At 39.3% G+C, this 15,181-nt stretch overlaps 1 protein-coding gene across 1 annotated transcript in view; it reads right to left on the minus strand.

Annotated features, from left to right (window-relative positions):
* The window catches only part of LOC120528094 (C-type lectin domain family 10 member A-like), a 46,192-nt gene that overhangs the window by 12,312 nt on the left and 18,699 nt on the right, over positions 1–15,181 (minus strand). The window contains exons 4-7 of the mRNA XM_039752117.1: positions 12,458–12,562; positions 12,262–12,363; positions 10,847–11,284; positions 3,135–3,286 (exon numbers count right to left, since the gene is read on the minus strand). Coding sequence (XP_039608051.1) covers positions 3,135–3,286; positions 10,847–11,284; positions 12,262–12,363; positions 12,458–12,562 — 797 coding nt within the window. The remainder of the gene's footprint in view (positions 1–3,134; positions 3,287–10,846; positions 11,285–12,261; positions 12,364–12,457; positions 12,563–15,181) is intronic.

Genomic DNA, 15,181 nt, shown 5'->3' on the forward strand with positions numbered 1-15,181 from the left:
CAGTTAACAGCAACATCATGTTAAACAACTGTGACGCTGCTATCAGTGAAGTAACCATTTAACATTTAGTTTCGGGTAAAAAATGTCAATTTGTTTCATTTGTATAATGCACAGTAGTTATTTTATCAATGCATAGCTTGGGAATTCTAAGTGGAGCTAGTTATTTCAGGGAGCATGACTGGCTTTTGCAGCTTTGCTCTTCGTAATCTTTACTCAGGTGTGAAGCAATATAATTTGGCAGAACGTGGTTACTCATTCAGCAGTAGATTAGGTGCACCTTTCTTTTAAAAGAAGTCACTTTTTTGCGAGTGTTATAAATAATTCCTTGCAATAATGTATCCTTCCTTCCATCCCCTTGGGATTAATAAAGTATCTATCTATCTATCTATTGTGGTCCCCGGCCGGGACGCCCAGGAGGACCAGAGGAGGGCTTGTGCCTCCTCCAGACCACGAGGGGGCGTCCGTCCTGGTTCTGTTGGGGGCCACACCAGGAAGTGCTGGGGGGAAGACTTTACGTGACACCCGGAGAGCTGCCGGGAGGACAGGAGGAAGGAATGCCAGGAACACCTGGTGCTCATCCGGGAGTACTATATAAGGGGCCGCCTCCCTTCAGTCAACGCGGAAGTCGGGTGGAAGAGGACGGAGCTAGCGGAAGGATTGGAGGCGGCCAGGAGAAAGAGAGGCACAGGACTGTGTGGCCTGGACTTGGGGGATTCGGTGCTGGAGGCACTGGGGTTGTGAGTGCACATAATTGTAAATAATATTGTAAATAAACGGTGTGTGGTGAAAATATGATGTCCGTCTGCCTGTGTCCGGGCCAGCGTTCACACTATCTATCTATCTATCTATCTATCTATCTATCTATCTATCTATCTATCTATCTATCTATCTATCTATCTATCTATCTATCTATCTATCTATCTATCTATCTGTCTATCTATCTATCTATATTTGCTGAATCAGATCAATAATTTTATAGACTCAGTTATCTGGCAGAATTGCTATACCTATAAAGTCATAAACAGTATGATCCTCCATTTCACTAAGTTTGACGTACTGTTTTTCTTTTTAAAGAAGCTCATTTAATTAATAAATACCTAAAAAGGTGAACAAGAAATCAATTAAATAAATAGGTTTTTGTGTCTATTTAACTGAGGCTTTTGTATTTGGACACTCTTGCTTGATATCCAACTAAATGTCTGCCTATGCAAATCCACCTCTTCAACATGTCTCACTCAACTGGCCAAGCATAATAACAGTGTGACATTTGGCTCTTTATCCTCAGACCTCAGCTTCTAGTTATAACAGACATTAGCTTTGCAGAGCTCTGATCAGAATGTCAGATTAGTGTCTGATTACATTTTTTCTGGGCAGAATTTGTTGAAGCTGTGCTTCCATGTTGATTGTTCATTCAGGAAGAGGCACTGCAATTTCAATATTTTGTCATTTTTTTCTGCTTCTTAAATTGTGCAGCTGAGATCAGAATTTCTGACAGAACATTTATCAACTTTGATTTTATAACTGGATGCTCTGCTCCTTAATTATTGAAGCTGAATTGTGTTAATCCTTCATGTTAAACCTGTTCTTTTTCAGGTTAGTTTCAGAGCATTGGTTACCCCAGTAATTGAGCTGGATTTTGTCAAATTGTTCTTTCTGGAATGCGCAAATAATGATCCAATTCCAAAAAGCAGGATTAGCACGTTATCCGCATCTTTGGCTCCACAAATCGCATAATTCTGGCTTAATCTGTTCCAGAAATGTGGGTTTGGCTTAATGCAGGTTTTATTTTAAAATTATTATTTTTTAATTTGCAGAAAAAATACCTGTTACTGATTACCAGGTTTTATATGACTCTAAAGCACAATGACACAACTCAGACATGAAGGTGCAGTAGGTAGAGGTTTTACTATTAAACATAACATTACATTTCAGGACATTTTGTTTGTTAGATTCAACATCAGCGATGGACAGAAACGACGATGATTTTATGCATTTAAGAAATGTTTGGTCCGAGAAAAGTGAAGCCAAAATTAAGGAAGGGGTTTTTGTTGTTCCTGAAATCTGTGAACTGATGCCTGATGATAGGTTCAAAAGGAAACTGAAGCCCACTGAATCAGCAGCATCTCGACTTTTTTCCACCAAATCTGGGCAATGTCCATGATGAGTTTAGGGAAAGATTTCATCTGGATATAAAGGTGATGGAAAACTGATATCGGGGGAAAATTCAGTCCAAGCATGATGGGTGACTACTGTTGGTTCTTGCAAAGAGAGACAGATGTGCCATACAAGGGCAAAAGCGAGTGCCTCCAACATTTTTGGGCCTGCTGACCTCACTTTTATATTGAGGTAAATTGACATAACTATGCTTTAATTTGTCTCTGGTATCGTCTTCTGGTTTGTTTTCAGAATAAACACATCAAAACAATTTTGATGGAACAGAGTCCAAACTCCAGATATCGTGTTGATATATTGATATTCAAAAGTATCAAAACGTCAATGATGTGTATTTCAAAAATCTGATGTGCTAATTTAATATATGAAATCAGTGTCAAAAACTTAATAAAGAGCTGCACTGAAGTTTCCAGTAGCAAACAAAAAATATTTTTTTGTAGACCAGTGTAATTAGTGAACTTTCCCAGCAAAGGATTGTCATACCATGCAGGAAGAGTTTCTCCCTTGCAACTCATGTGCACAGATGGACTATATAGATTATAGTCCTGCATATTTGCAAAATCTAATTGTGTTTTGCTTTTTGTTTTTGTTTTGAGTTGGTGTTATTTTATCTTTTACTTTAACTATATTTGCATTTTTGTATGGCACTCTCTGAATTTGTCTATGGTAAGAGTGATATATACAGTGTAAATAAACTAATATGAATTGAATTCAAGTAGATTTCAAACTAAGTTACACCAATTTTGAAAAAACAAGAATATTATTATTGGGATAAAGTTTAGCTATTATCTGTGTCTGCTTATATTATTGGCAAAAACAAAATCAAAATAACAAAACATAAAAAATTAAACAAAACAATTACATTTTCAGTTTTAAACTTTGGGTTTTAAATAATCTGATCACTAGGAGTGCCCATATTGCTCCTGGCCTGGTTGCTCAGAAGACCCCTGATGAAGACCCACCTGTTCCTCTTTACTCTTGATAATCACCAGTTCTGCTTTCAATGCACGGCAGTATTTACAGCTAGAGTGCCAGTTCTGTGCTTCAGTGGTGAAAAAGTAACATTTTGATTTGAAATAAAACCATTGGTCTGGGCAGATGTGACACCTTCTTTCTGTGAAACAAAAAAGAAAGAGAAAATCTTCTAGACGGAAGCCTTAAAAGCCCAGTGGTTTGTATGAGTATTTCAAACTTAAATCCACAAACGGATGCAAGAAAATGACTGAGACTCCTGGGTTGCAGATATTCATGAGTAATGCAGTTGATGAGTACACAACAGCAATACAAGTGTTCTGGCAGGTGGGTGTATGCATAGTGGCATGTCTAAATGTTTTTTAAGTTCCAACCCAGACGACCTCCCTGGCAACTGGCAACACAGTAAGTGAGTAACTGTCAGGATGGTGTTAAACAGATCAGGAGATTTGAATTTATTCAAGGAACTGTTACAAGAGTCAGCATTTCAATTTGTATAATGATATTGTCAGAAAACCAGAGAGTAAAACTGGGAGGGAAGTCTGAGAGCCGCTAACAAAAGGACAAGTAGTTTTCAGAGCAAAGGCGCTACAACTGTAAGTTGAGAAATGAAATGCTACGAGTTGTAACTAGAAAACTTGAACAACCTTATGCTTGCCCTTGTAGTGTTTAAAGTATTTAATCCGTAAATTGGGGATGAATCCGTAAATTTGTGTGCTACACTTGGTTAGAAAACAGAGATTTGAATAGTAGTGCATAAGTGGTACATATATACATATAGTGGTATTTACATAGTGCCACCTTGAGTGTGTCCTACCAAGTCAGTAACAAAATGCTGAAAATACAAAATTTTAACATGACACCATTTAAACAGACCAAATGTTCATATTTATCCTACCCTGAACAACATGCCAGACAAGGAATAACTGCCATTTTTAAATTGGCAGATTTAATTCTAGTTTGCCCTGCTGGTTCATTGTCAAGTCTTTTTAAAATATACCATATATATATACAGTGGTGTGAAAAACTATTTGCCCCCTTCCTGATTTCTTATTCTTTTGCATGTTTGTCACACAAAATGTTTCTGATCATCAAACACATTTAACCATTAGTCAAATATAACACAAGTAAACACAAAATGCAGTTTTTAAATGATGGTTTTTATTATTTAGGGAGAAAAAAAATCCAAACCTACATGACCCTGTGTGAAAAAGTAATCTCCCCCTTGTTAAAAAATAACCTAACTGTGGTGTATCACACCTGAGTTCAATTTCCGTAGCCACCCCCAGGCCTGATTACTGCCACACCTGTTTCAATCAAGAAATCCCTTAAATAGGAGCTGCCTGACACAGAGAAGTAGGCCAAAAGCACCTCAAAAGCTAGACATCATGCCAAGATCCAAAGCAATTCAGGAACAAATGAGAACAGAAGTAATTGAGATCTATCAGTCTGGTAAAGGTTATAAAGACATTTCTAAAGCTTTGGGACTCCAGCGAACCACAGTGAGAGCCATTATCCACAAATGGCAAAAACATGGAACAGTGGTGAACCTTCCCAGGAGTGGCCGGCGACCAAAATTACCCCAAGAGCGCAGAGACGACTCATCCAAGAGGTCACAAAGACCCCAGGACAACGTCTAAAGAACTGCAGGCCTCACTTGCCTCAATTAAGGTCAGTGGTCACGACTCCACCATAAGAAACAGACTGGGCAAAAACGGCCTGCATGGCAGATTTCCAAGACGCAAACCACTGTTAAGCAAAAGAACATTAGGGCTCATCTCAATTTTGCTAAGAAACATCTCAATGATTGCCAAGACTTTTGGGAAAATACCTTGTGGACTGATGAGACAAAAGTTTAAATTTTTGGAAGGCAAATGTCCCGTTACATCTGGCGTAAAAGGAACACAGCATTTCAGAAAAAGAACATCATACCAACAGTAAAATATGGTGGTGGTAGTGTGATGGTCTGGGGTTGTTTTGCTGTTTCAGGACCTGGAAGGCTTGCTGTGATAGATGGAACCATGAATTCTACTGTCTACCAAAAATCCTGAAGGAGAATGTCCGCCATCTGTTCGTCAACTCAAGCTGAAGCGATCTTGGGTGCTGCAACAGGACAATGACCCAAAACACACCAGCAAATCCACCTCTGAATGGCTGAAGAAAACAAAATGAAGACTTTGGAGTGGCCTAGTCAAAGTCCTGACCTGAATCCAATTGAGATGCTATGGCATGACCTTAAAAAGGCGGTTCATGCTAGAAAACCCTCAAATAAAGCTGAATTACAACAATTCTGCAAAGATGAGTGGGCCAAAATTCCTCCAGAGCGCTGTAAAAGACTCATTGCAAGTTATCGCAAATGCTTGATTGCAGTTATTGCTGCTAAGGGTGGCCCAACCAGTTATTAGGTTCAGGGGCAATTACTTTTCACACAGGGCCATGTAGGTTTGGATTTTTTCTCCCTAAATAATAAAACCATCATTTAAAAACTGCATTTTGTGTTTACTTGTGTTATATTTGACTAATGGTTAAATGTGTTTGATGATCAGAAACATTTTGTGTGACAAACATGCAAAAGAATAAGAAATCAGGAAGGGGCAAATAGTTTTTCACACCACTGTATATATATATATATATATATATATATATATATATATATATATATATATATATATATATATATATATATATATATATATATATATATATATATATATATATATATATATATATATATATATATGGTATATTTTAAAAAGACTTGACAATGAACCAGCAGGGCAAACTAGAATTTTACACTAGTATATATATATACTATACTATACTATATTTATATATACACTCACCTAAAGGATTATTAGGAACACCTGTTCAATTTCTCATTAATGCAATTATCTAATCAACCAATCACATGGCAGTTGCTTCAATGCATTTAGGGGTGTGGTCCTGGTCAAGACAATCTCCTGAACTCCAAACTAAATGTCAGAATGGGAAAGAAAGGTGATTTAAGCAATTTTGACCGTGGCATGGTTGTTGGTGCCAGACGGGCCGGTCTGAGTATTTCACAATCTGCTCAGTTACTGGGATTTTCACGCACAACCATTTCTAGGGTTTACAAAGAATGGTGTGAAAAGGGAAAACATCCAGTATGCGGCAGTCCTGTGGGCGAAAATGCCTTGTTGATGCTAGAGGTCAGAGGAGAATGGGCCGACTGATTCTAGCTGATAGAAGAGCAACTTTAACTGAAATTACCACTTGTTACAACCGAGGTATGCAGCAAAGCATTTGTGAAGCCACAAATGGGCTACAACAGCAGAAGACCCCACTGGGTACCACTCATCTCCACTACAAATAGGAAAAAGAGGCTACAATTTGCACGAGCTCACCAAAATTGGACAGTTGAAGACTGGAAAAATGTTGCCTGGTCTGATGAGTCTCGATTTCTGTTGAGACATTCAAATGGTAGAGTCAGAATTTGGCATAAACAGAATGAGAACATGGATCCATCATGCCTTGTTACCACTGTGCAGGCTGGTGGTGGTGGTGCAATGGTGTGGGGGATGTTTTCTTGGCACACTTTAGGCCCCTTAGTGCCTATCAATATGGGCCAACATTTCTAAAGAATGCTTTCAGCACCTCGTTGAATCAATGCCACATAGAATTAAGGCAGTTCTGAAGGCAAAGGGGGGTCAAACACCGTATTAGTATGGTGTTCCTAATAATCCTTTAGGTGAGTGTATATTATGTGGTGCCAAACAGGCAAATACATTGATTTTCTGAATATATAAAGTCGGCGTCAGAATATATAAAGTCAAAACCTGAATATATAAAGTCAGCGTCGGAATTTATAAAGTCATTCCTAATTATATAAAGTCAACATCGGAGTATATAAACTCATTCCTGAATATATAAAGTCAAAGTCAAAATATACTGATTGAAACGACTCAGGCACATTTTTAGTAAACTAAAAAAACTGAACTAAGTTAACAAAAACGTATTCAGAAAAATAAATTAAAAAAACACTGTTCGGTTAATGTTTTGAAAATGATGCCTGTGCCCTGCCCAGGATTGGTTCCTGCCTTGCGCCCAGTGTTGGCTGGGATTGGCTCCAGCAGACCCCCGTGACCCTGTGGTCAGATTCAACGGGTTGGGAAATGGATCGATATTCCAGCGCTGACTTTGTATATTCCGACGCTGACTTTATATACTCAGGTTTTGACTTTATATATTCGGGAATGACTTTATATATTCAAGTTTTGACTTTATATATTCCAGCGCTATATATTCTACCTGTTGAAGCTCATCGAGAGAATGCCAAAAGTGTGCAAAGCAGTAATCAGAGCAAAGGGTGACTATTTTGAAGAAACTAGAATATAAAAAATGTTTTCAGTTATTTCACCTTTTTTTGTTAAGTACATAACTCCACATGTGTTCATTCATAGTTTTGATGCCTTAGCTACCAACTATGTACTATGTAAATGGTCATGAAAATAAAGAAAACACATTAAATGAGGCCTGTACTGTATATATATATATATATATATATATATATATATATATATATATATATATATATATATATATATATATATATATATATATATACAGTATATATATATACTAGCCAACCCGCGGCGTAGCATATGCTGCATAATCAGGCCGCTTTTTAAATGATTTTTAAGCACAGAGGAAAAAATAAACATTTGAAAAATCCGTAATTTAATAAACCTCCAAGAAAAGTAACATTGCCACAATGCACGCTACGAAGCAACATACAATTGTCCGTGACTGAAAACCGAGTAGCGCCTTCTCCTTCCAAAGCGAAGGACGGGTTGAACGGCGCTCGCTCAGTACGCACTGCCCGCTTATGTGCCCGCCCCCAACTTCCTACCTGAGTCGCTTTTGTTTGTGTACAGTCCACACGCACCTGTGAGTCACATTGACTGTTAATTTTCCAAACACCGTCTCAGTCGGTTTCCACGTTGACTTTTCATTGTTCTTTGCGGTTCTGGGTGCTTTTTTTATATAATCCACTAAGTCACCCGACCTTTGGGTGGGGAGGGAGGGATGAGGTTACAAAGGGCAGGAACGTAATCAGTGCGAGCGTATGACCCGCACGTACTGGGAATTTCTCGTACGTGAGGAACAATCGTAAGCCACGGTCTCCATCACGAATGGGGTTCAACGGCTTACCCACGCCGGGTAGACACACGTTGATCCATTCAGTGTAGCGCGTGCAGTACCGGACATACAAGTGCATCACAGACCTGTTAATGCTCAATCTCACGTGGCTGAAAGCCACTTGTCCCTCTAAGAATTTGGACGCCGACCGCTGTTGGGTCGTGTAACTATTTAGCAGGCGGGAGTCTCCTTCGTTTTTGTAAATAAGCATCCAAATCGCTCCACTAAGTAAGAACTGCCATGCACCACCACCCACAGAATAAAATACGGAATCGTCCCATATTTGAGAATGAAATTGCGCGTCCCGTGGTCTTGGCCCCCAAGGGATGTGGCCCCCGCTGCAGTATGCGTCCCTTATTTTTTTGTATTAAAAGTGGTAACCGTACCTGTGACTCACGTAGACTTTTCATTGCTTTGTGCGGTTTTGGCTGCCTTTCTATATATAATCCACGAAGACACCCGACCACGGTGGGAGGGGGGCTGTGTACAAAGTGCAGGAGCATCTAAGAAGACGCATGTTTGTCGCGGATGCGAATTGCTGTATGTAGCGTGTAAAACAGTTTGCTATGAGCAACAGTTTCGTCAATGACATTTCTCCAAAAAAACCCGACTGACAGAAACAAACAATTACCTGAAGCAGGAATTTCTATAACATTGAAAGAAGTGTTGTTTCCATGAAATACATTTGAAGCGGCAGCCATGGAGGGCAAAAGAATAGTCAACGTGGCTCACAGCTGGGTTTGGACCGGAGCACAGACCAAAGCGAGTGAGTATGTGTTTGATGAGCTGTTTGATTTGGCGGGCAGTGGTCTGAGGTGCGTTCCTGAGCACGTGGGAGGAGGGGTAGAGTTTGTGGGCGTGGCTTAGTTGTTCCTTTCGCATGGTTTTTCATGGTGGACGCGGTTGGTGTCGAAACCGAAAAGAATAATGAAAAGTCAATGTGGCTTAGACGTGCATGTGGACTCCTAGCACAGACGAAAGGGGCTAACCGGGTGGTCGGTGAGTTTTTGCGTCCGGGCACATGGGTAGGCAGTGTGAATGCGTAGAGAGCGAGGGTAGACGTGGGTCGGTGAAAAAGGAGTGTTGGTGGGCAGGAAAACATCTTCCGTGTTCCCGCAGGAGCATCTAAGAAGACTCATGTTTGTCGCGGATGCGAATTGCTGTATGTAGCGTGTAAAACAGTTTGCTATGGTGCAAGCGGTCATGCGTTGTAACCGAAAACTCGTAGACTGCTTACTTCATTGTGTTTTAACCTCAGTTGTAAATGATTGTTTTAAAGATCCCATGAGATACCCCTCGCAAACCGTTTCACACGCTGCATATGGCGATTCACCTCCGAGAAACATGCCTCTATGAACAGTCAACATAGCTCGGAGGTGCATGACATGAACATGGCATTAACCTGACCTGCACCGCATGTGGCCTCCACGACAGACGAATATAAATGACGCCACTTTTTCTGTGTCCTCGCGTCCAACTTGGTGGGCGTGGCCCTGCGAGTTGTCGTCATATCCAATGGTCTTGGAGTTGGTGGGCGTGGGTTCTTCCTGCGGCGCCATAGGTGTCTCACTTGTCGGCGGCTTAGTGAATCCACGCCCCTTCCGGCGTGCTTTTCATGGTTGTCTTGCCTTAGTGAATTATATATATAGATATATATATATGCTGAAGTCATAATCTCATTTATATGTGTTTTCATTTCTTTGACCTTCCTCTGTAATTACATAAAGTCTTCTTTATGTCGTGATCATTCATTTTGTGAAGGTCCAAAAGTCACACATTTTATTTTAATAGCGATCAGGGGCCTCATGTATAATGGCATGCATAGAATTCACACTAACACATGGTGTATGGACAAAATCAGAAATGTGCATGCGCACAAAAAAATTCAGATGCATAAATCTGTGCTTACGCAACTTCCACCTTCTTCCACTACATAAATCACAGTCAGGGTGAAATGTAACGCATGTGCATGCACCTGCCGCCCCACCCGACTCCTGCCAGAATTACGCCTCTTTGAATATACACATCAATATAAATAGCCCCTTAAGTTCAGCATTTTATGAAAAGAGAATGGCAAAAGCAAGGGGAAAAAAAGATGAATTTTAGCGAATACCAAGTGAAGGCAAGGAAAAATGTACTATTTGTTGATTTAAGCAGTGGTATAAACAACAAAAGTAAGTTGATCGAGTGACGGAGAAACTCAAAAGTTCAAGTTCAGAAAGTCGCACAATACCCAAAATAAAAAAGAAGTGGTCAGATATTAAAGTCACCATAAAAAGGTGAGTTGTAACAGAGCAGAAAACATGCGTACGCAATGGATTGGGGTGGTGTGAGAATGTGTGTGGTTTTATGCCAAGTTTAATTTTTATTTGCAATGTGAGCGTGGAAACGGGTGTACGCACCATTTATACATGAGGCCCCTGGTGAGATATTAGACATCAGATCAACAAATGGCAGAAATGCTTAAATTGTTAACAAAACAAGGATACACTTATAGGATGGGATTTACATGGATAGCACTTACCCTTATCTTTAATAGGACAGTATTCATTGAAATCTGCAGTTAATTTGCTGTGATTGTCATTTAGCTGCTGGTATTTTGCAAGCAGTACACTCTGTGTTTTTGTCAGCTCACTTTGGTTGTCTTTTAGTTCTTGGTACTGCTTCTGCTGTTCACTTTGGTTTGATTTCAATTTTGCGTTCTCAAACAACAGCGCTGTTTGTTTCTCTCTCATTTCCCTGGTCTTGTTCTGCAGCTCACTCTGGTTCTGTTTTAGTTCTCTGTTCTGAAAGCGTAACTCATTACAGCTCCAGTTAAGTGCTGAGGCCTGATTCTGCAGATCTGACAGCTGCAGTTGCATAATGTTGAGGTCTGCTTGTAAACGCATTGACTTGTTTTCAGCAGTAGAAAGATTATGTTGTAGTTTCTGTTCTTTTGCTGTATACTTGTGGCTAATTACATCTAAATAAACAAAAATATTGGAGTCAGACTTTTTATTTGATATAGTACATCTTTTATTATTCTGAGTCTCCCAGGTATTATTATTTGTGTTACAGTAAGCCCTGCTTTAATTTTTACACCCTTAGATTGTAATAAATTAACTAACTGAATAAATAAAAGTGGTATAATGTTAGACTAGAGAGGCATAGGGAAACTTACAGAATTGTTTTGCAAACTGTTTAGGTATTCTTATCGGTTCTGGATGAATATGTACAGGTCCTTAAAGGATTCATTAAAAAATAAATAAATGGATGGCTTAATGTCACCTGATTCTCATAAGGTTCCTCACACCATAACCCCCTGTTTCCTGTGTTTGAGCCAATTCTGCATCCATCTACAAACAACACCTTGAACTCCCACTTTTTTAGTGTGATGCCCAACCTCTCATATGGCTCCTATTTTTATTCTGTTTTCTCAGATTATTGGATTTCTACCCTGGATTATGTATTAGGATTTTTTTTTTTTTTTTTTGATTGCCTTTTAGGGTAATCTTTTTTTGGTCTTTAAAGCTTTTTCTTTTATTTTTCTATTTTTGTCAATAAATCAATATATTTTATAAAGATTCACCCTTCTTTTCTTAAAGACCAACAGGTTTACGGTTCCCTTCTCTTCTGTAGGGCATGTTGGTATATTTCAGGACTTTTATATTCTTTTTGAACTTTCAAAGCCAGCTTCCCATTTTGGGGCAAAATTAGGCCGAAGCCTGCAGGTAGCAGATGGAGGTCTAGCTGACTTGGGGTGAGCCTTTTCTGGGCAGTCTGGTGAAGGTTGGCTCTTTTTGGAAACCTTACACCCATTTTGCCATGCCTCTGACTCCTTTTAACAACAGCACATAACTGACTTGATTATGTTGATCTAATTTGTAAGTCACTTTGAATAAATGTATCTGCTAAATAAGTTAATCCAAATATAAAGTATTTTATCTGGAAAATACTTACAGTACACTATCAGAGAGATGAAGGCAGCTAACAATAAAGCACAATGAAACATCAGCAAGGGTGTCAACAAATTGATCTTCTTTTTTTCATTAACAGGAGGTACTATTTAGTAAGAGAAGAGAAGCGCGTGTTTAAATTAAATTGAATTGTCACAGTAACATATTTCCTCATCCTTAAACGCACATGATGGTCTCACCAACAGGTGTTTCCCCACACGGCTGCTTGACGTCTTCTACTAGATTCCAGTCTATCATCATGTAATTTGTATACTGAGAATCATCTGTCCGTATCTCTTCTGCATCTGCATTCAAAAAGCAATATCTTTGAGCAATATGTAAGAAAGCCATAAATCCAAAATGTAATAGATTAATCAATCAGATGGAAGTTATCAATCCATCCATCCATCCATTATCCATCCCGATGTATCCTAACTACAGGGTCACGGGGTTCTGCTGGAACCAATCCCAGCCAACACAGGGTGCAAGGCGGGAAACAAACCCCAGGGAGGTCACCAGCCCACCACAGGGAAGTTTTGGAAAAGCAAAGAAAAATCCAGAATTATTGCTCACATAAGCATCCAGCTTATAACACAAAGTAAGGACAAGTCACTGACCTTCATCAGTGGTTTTAATGAGCCTAGGCAACCCTATAAATATCAAATTTATTTTTTCAGCTTCATGTAAAAAATGCACACAACAAGTGAAGCAGCTTTGTTATAATTAGAACATGAAGTTGACTGTAAAATCAACAAGTTGTGTATGAGTGTGCTTAACCACACACATTTTTAAATCCAGTTTTATTCTAAAATCCAAGAATAAAACAATAATAAAAATCTTCAAATTACATGTTGATGTAAATGTCCATGTGCAAGGAAAAGTAACATCCACCATAGACATTGCGCTGTCTGTTTGCTCAACATGACACAAAGAAGAACTGATTGAGCTACGTTTGTGTGTCTGCTTTTATCCCTTCAGCGATAACTTTTACCATAAATTTAAACAGGATGTTACAGACTCACATCAAATGTATGCTTTTATTACGTGACCAGTAATGGCGCACTGCACGATAACATGCAGAGAATACACTTGATTTGAGCATTCATAGTTTTCCTACTCTTTCTCTGTATGTTTAGCATTTGTTTTCTCAGAGGTTGATGTGTTTGGTGTTTCCTGAGCATCTCTTCTTTTCCCCACTCTAGCGGCCCACTTCTCTTCTTCTGTCGCCATCTTTTCGCGTTAAAACTGATTAAGTCAGTGTTTGTGTTGCAATAACTTAGTAAGTTTTCCTTCATTTTCCAATTAAGCTGGCCTTTAAGTCTTCAATCTGCCTCAAGAATGATTTAAGATATGAAGAGGTAGAGGAAGTGATGGCGAAGCTGGTAGGGAATGAGAACGGCGCCCGTACACATGTGTTGCACTGCTGCCCTGCTGACCGCTGCCGAGAGTTGATTCTACAATAAATTAAAAAAATAAAACAAAGAATAACCTTGGAGGTCAATCGTCACCACCAAAGCAGGTAGTAGACATCACGTAGTATATGTGTATCAAATTTCAGGTCAATTAGTCAAATGGTTCGCGAGCTACAGGTGATTTAAAATCCTGGACAGACAAACAGATAGCCATAGTAGCGTATAATATATGAAGATAATAATAATAGCGGCTCACTACTCAAAGCACTAAATACAAGGGTGGTGACGAAATTCAAACTCAGGACTTTGAGGTTTCTAACCAATAGCTATTCCATTGCACCATCTGCATAACTCAGAAATAAAGCAGAGTTACCACTGTGACAACCAGTTGAAAATAAAACGTGCAACCACACATGAATGTGATCGTCTTTCATTTTGTATCAACTGATAGTTGGGCTTCAGCAATATGTCAGTGGAGCAATTTCTTTTTCTTTGGTTTCATTCTTGAATTAATGCATACATATTTTGTTACACCTTTAATTTTATATTGGATATCTTCACACATCCTACATTTCACATCAACATTAAACTGTAACATATCAAATAGCCATTTGTTCAGCATTTCTTGCCTCGCATTTCTTCTTTCATTCTTTATTAACACAGATTGTTGTGGACATGAAGCACACATGAAATGTATTTATTTCAAATCAAAGTATTTCACTAGCTGTATAATTCCATACAAAGACATCACCAGATAAACACTTCAACACAGACTTGAATTGTGAGGATTTCAGCAGGGCAATGCTTTCATCTGACAGAATGGGGGTTTGTAGCAGGCTGTGTTCTCCTAAACCACACATTTGCAAAATAAAAACAGGATTTTAGTGCACTGGTAAGGAGCTGCAAGCTTCCTGGTGTTATGTCAGGAAAATTTAAGGAGGTCGGGGTAACAAAATAAATTGTAAGCTTCTGGGATTTTAGTGTTAAATAAGACAATAAGAAAACACATTTGGAGTTTGCTGCGGTTGGTTGGCACCCTGCCTGGGATTGGTTCTTGCCTTGTGCCCTCTGTTGGCTGGGATTGGCTCCAGCAGACCCCTGTGACCCTGTGTTCGGATTCAGTGGGTTGGAAAATGGATGGATGGATTTGGAGTTTGCCCAACAGCATTTGCCAGACTCCCCAAATACATAGAGGAAGGTTCTCTGGACAGAAAAGACTAAAATTGAACTTTATGGTCATCATGGGAAACACCATTTGTGGCACAAACCCAACACTCCCATCACTTGGAAAACACCATTCCCACAGTGAAGCATGGAGGTGGTAGCATCACTCTGTGGGGATGACTTTTGTAAGCAGGAACAGGAAAACTGGTCAGGATTGAAGAGAAGATGGATCGCACTAAATACAGGACAATTCTTGTGAAAAAAACCTGTTTTTTCAGTCTTCCAGAGAATTGAGACTGGGATGAAGGTTCACCTTACAGAAGGACAAAAATCTGTGGCATGACTTGA

Source organism: Polypterus senegalus, chromosome 4, assembly GCF_016835505.1.
Source record: "Polypterus senegalus isolate Bchr_013 chromosome 4, ASM1683550v1, whole genome shotgun sequence".
Taxonomy (NCBI): domain Eukaryota; kingdom Metazoa; phylum Chordata; class Cladistia; order Polypteriformes; family Polypteridae; genus Polypterus; species Polypterus senegalus.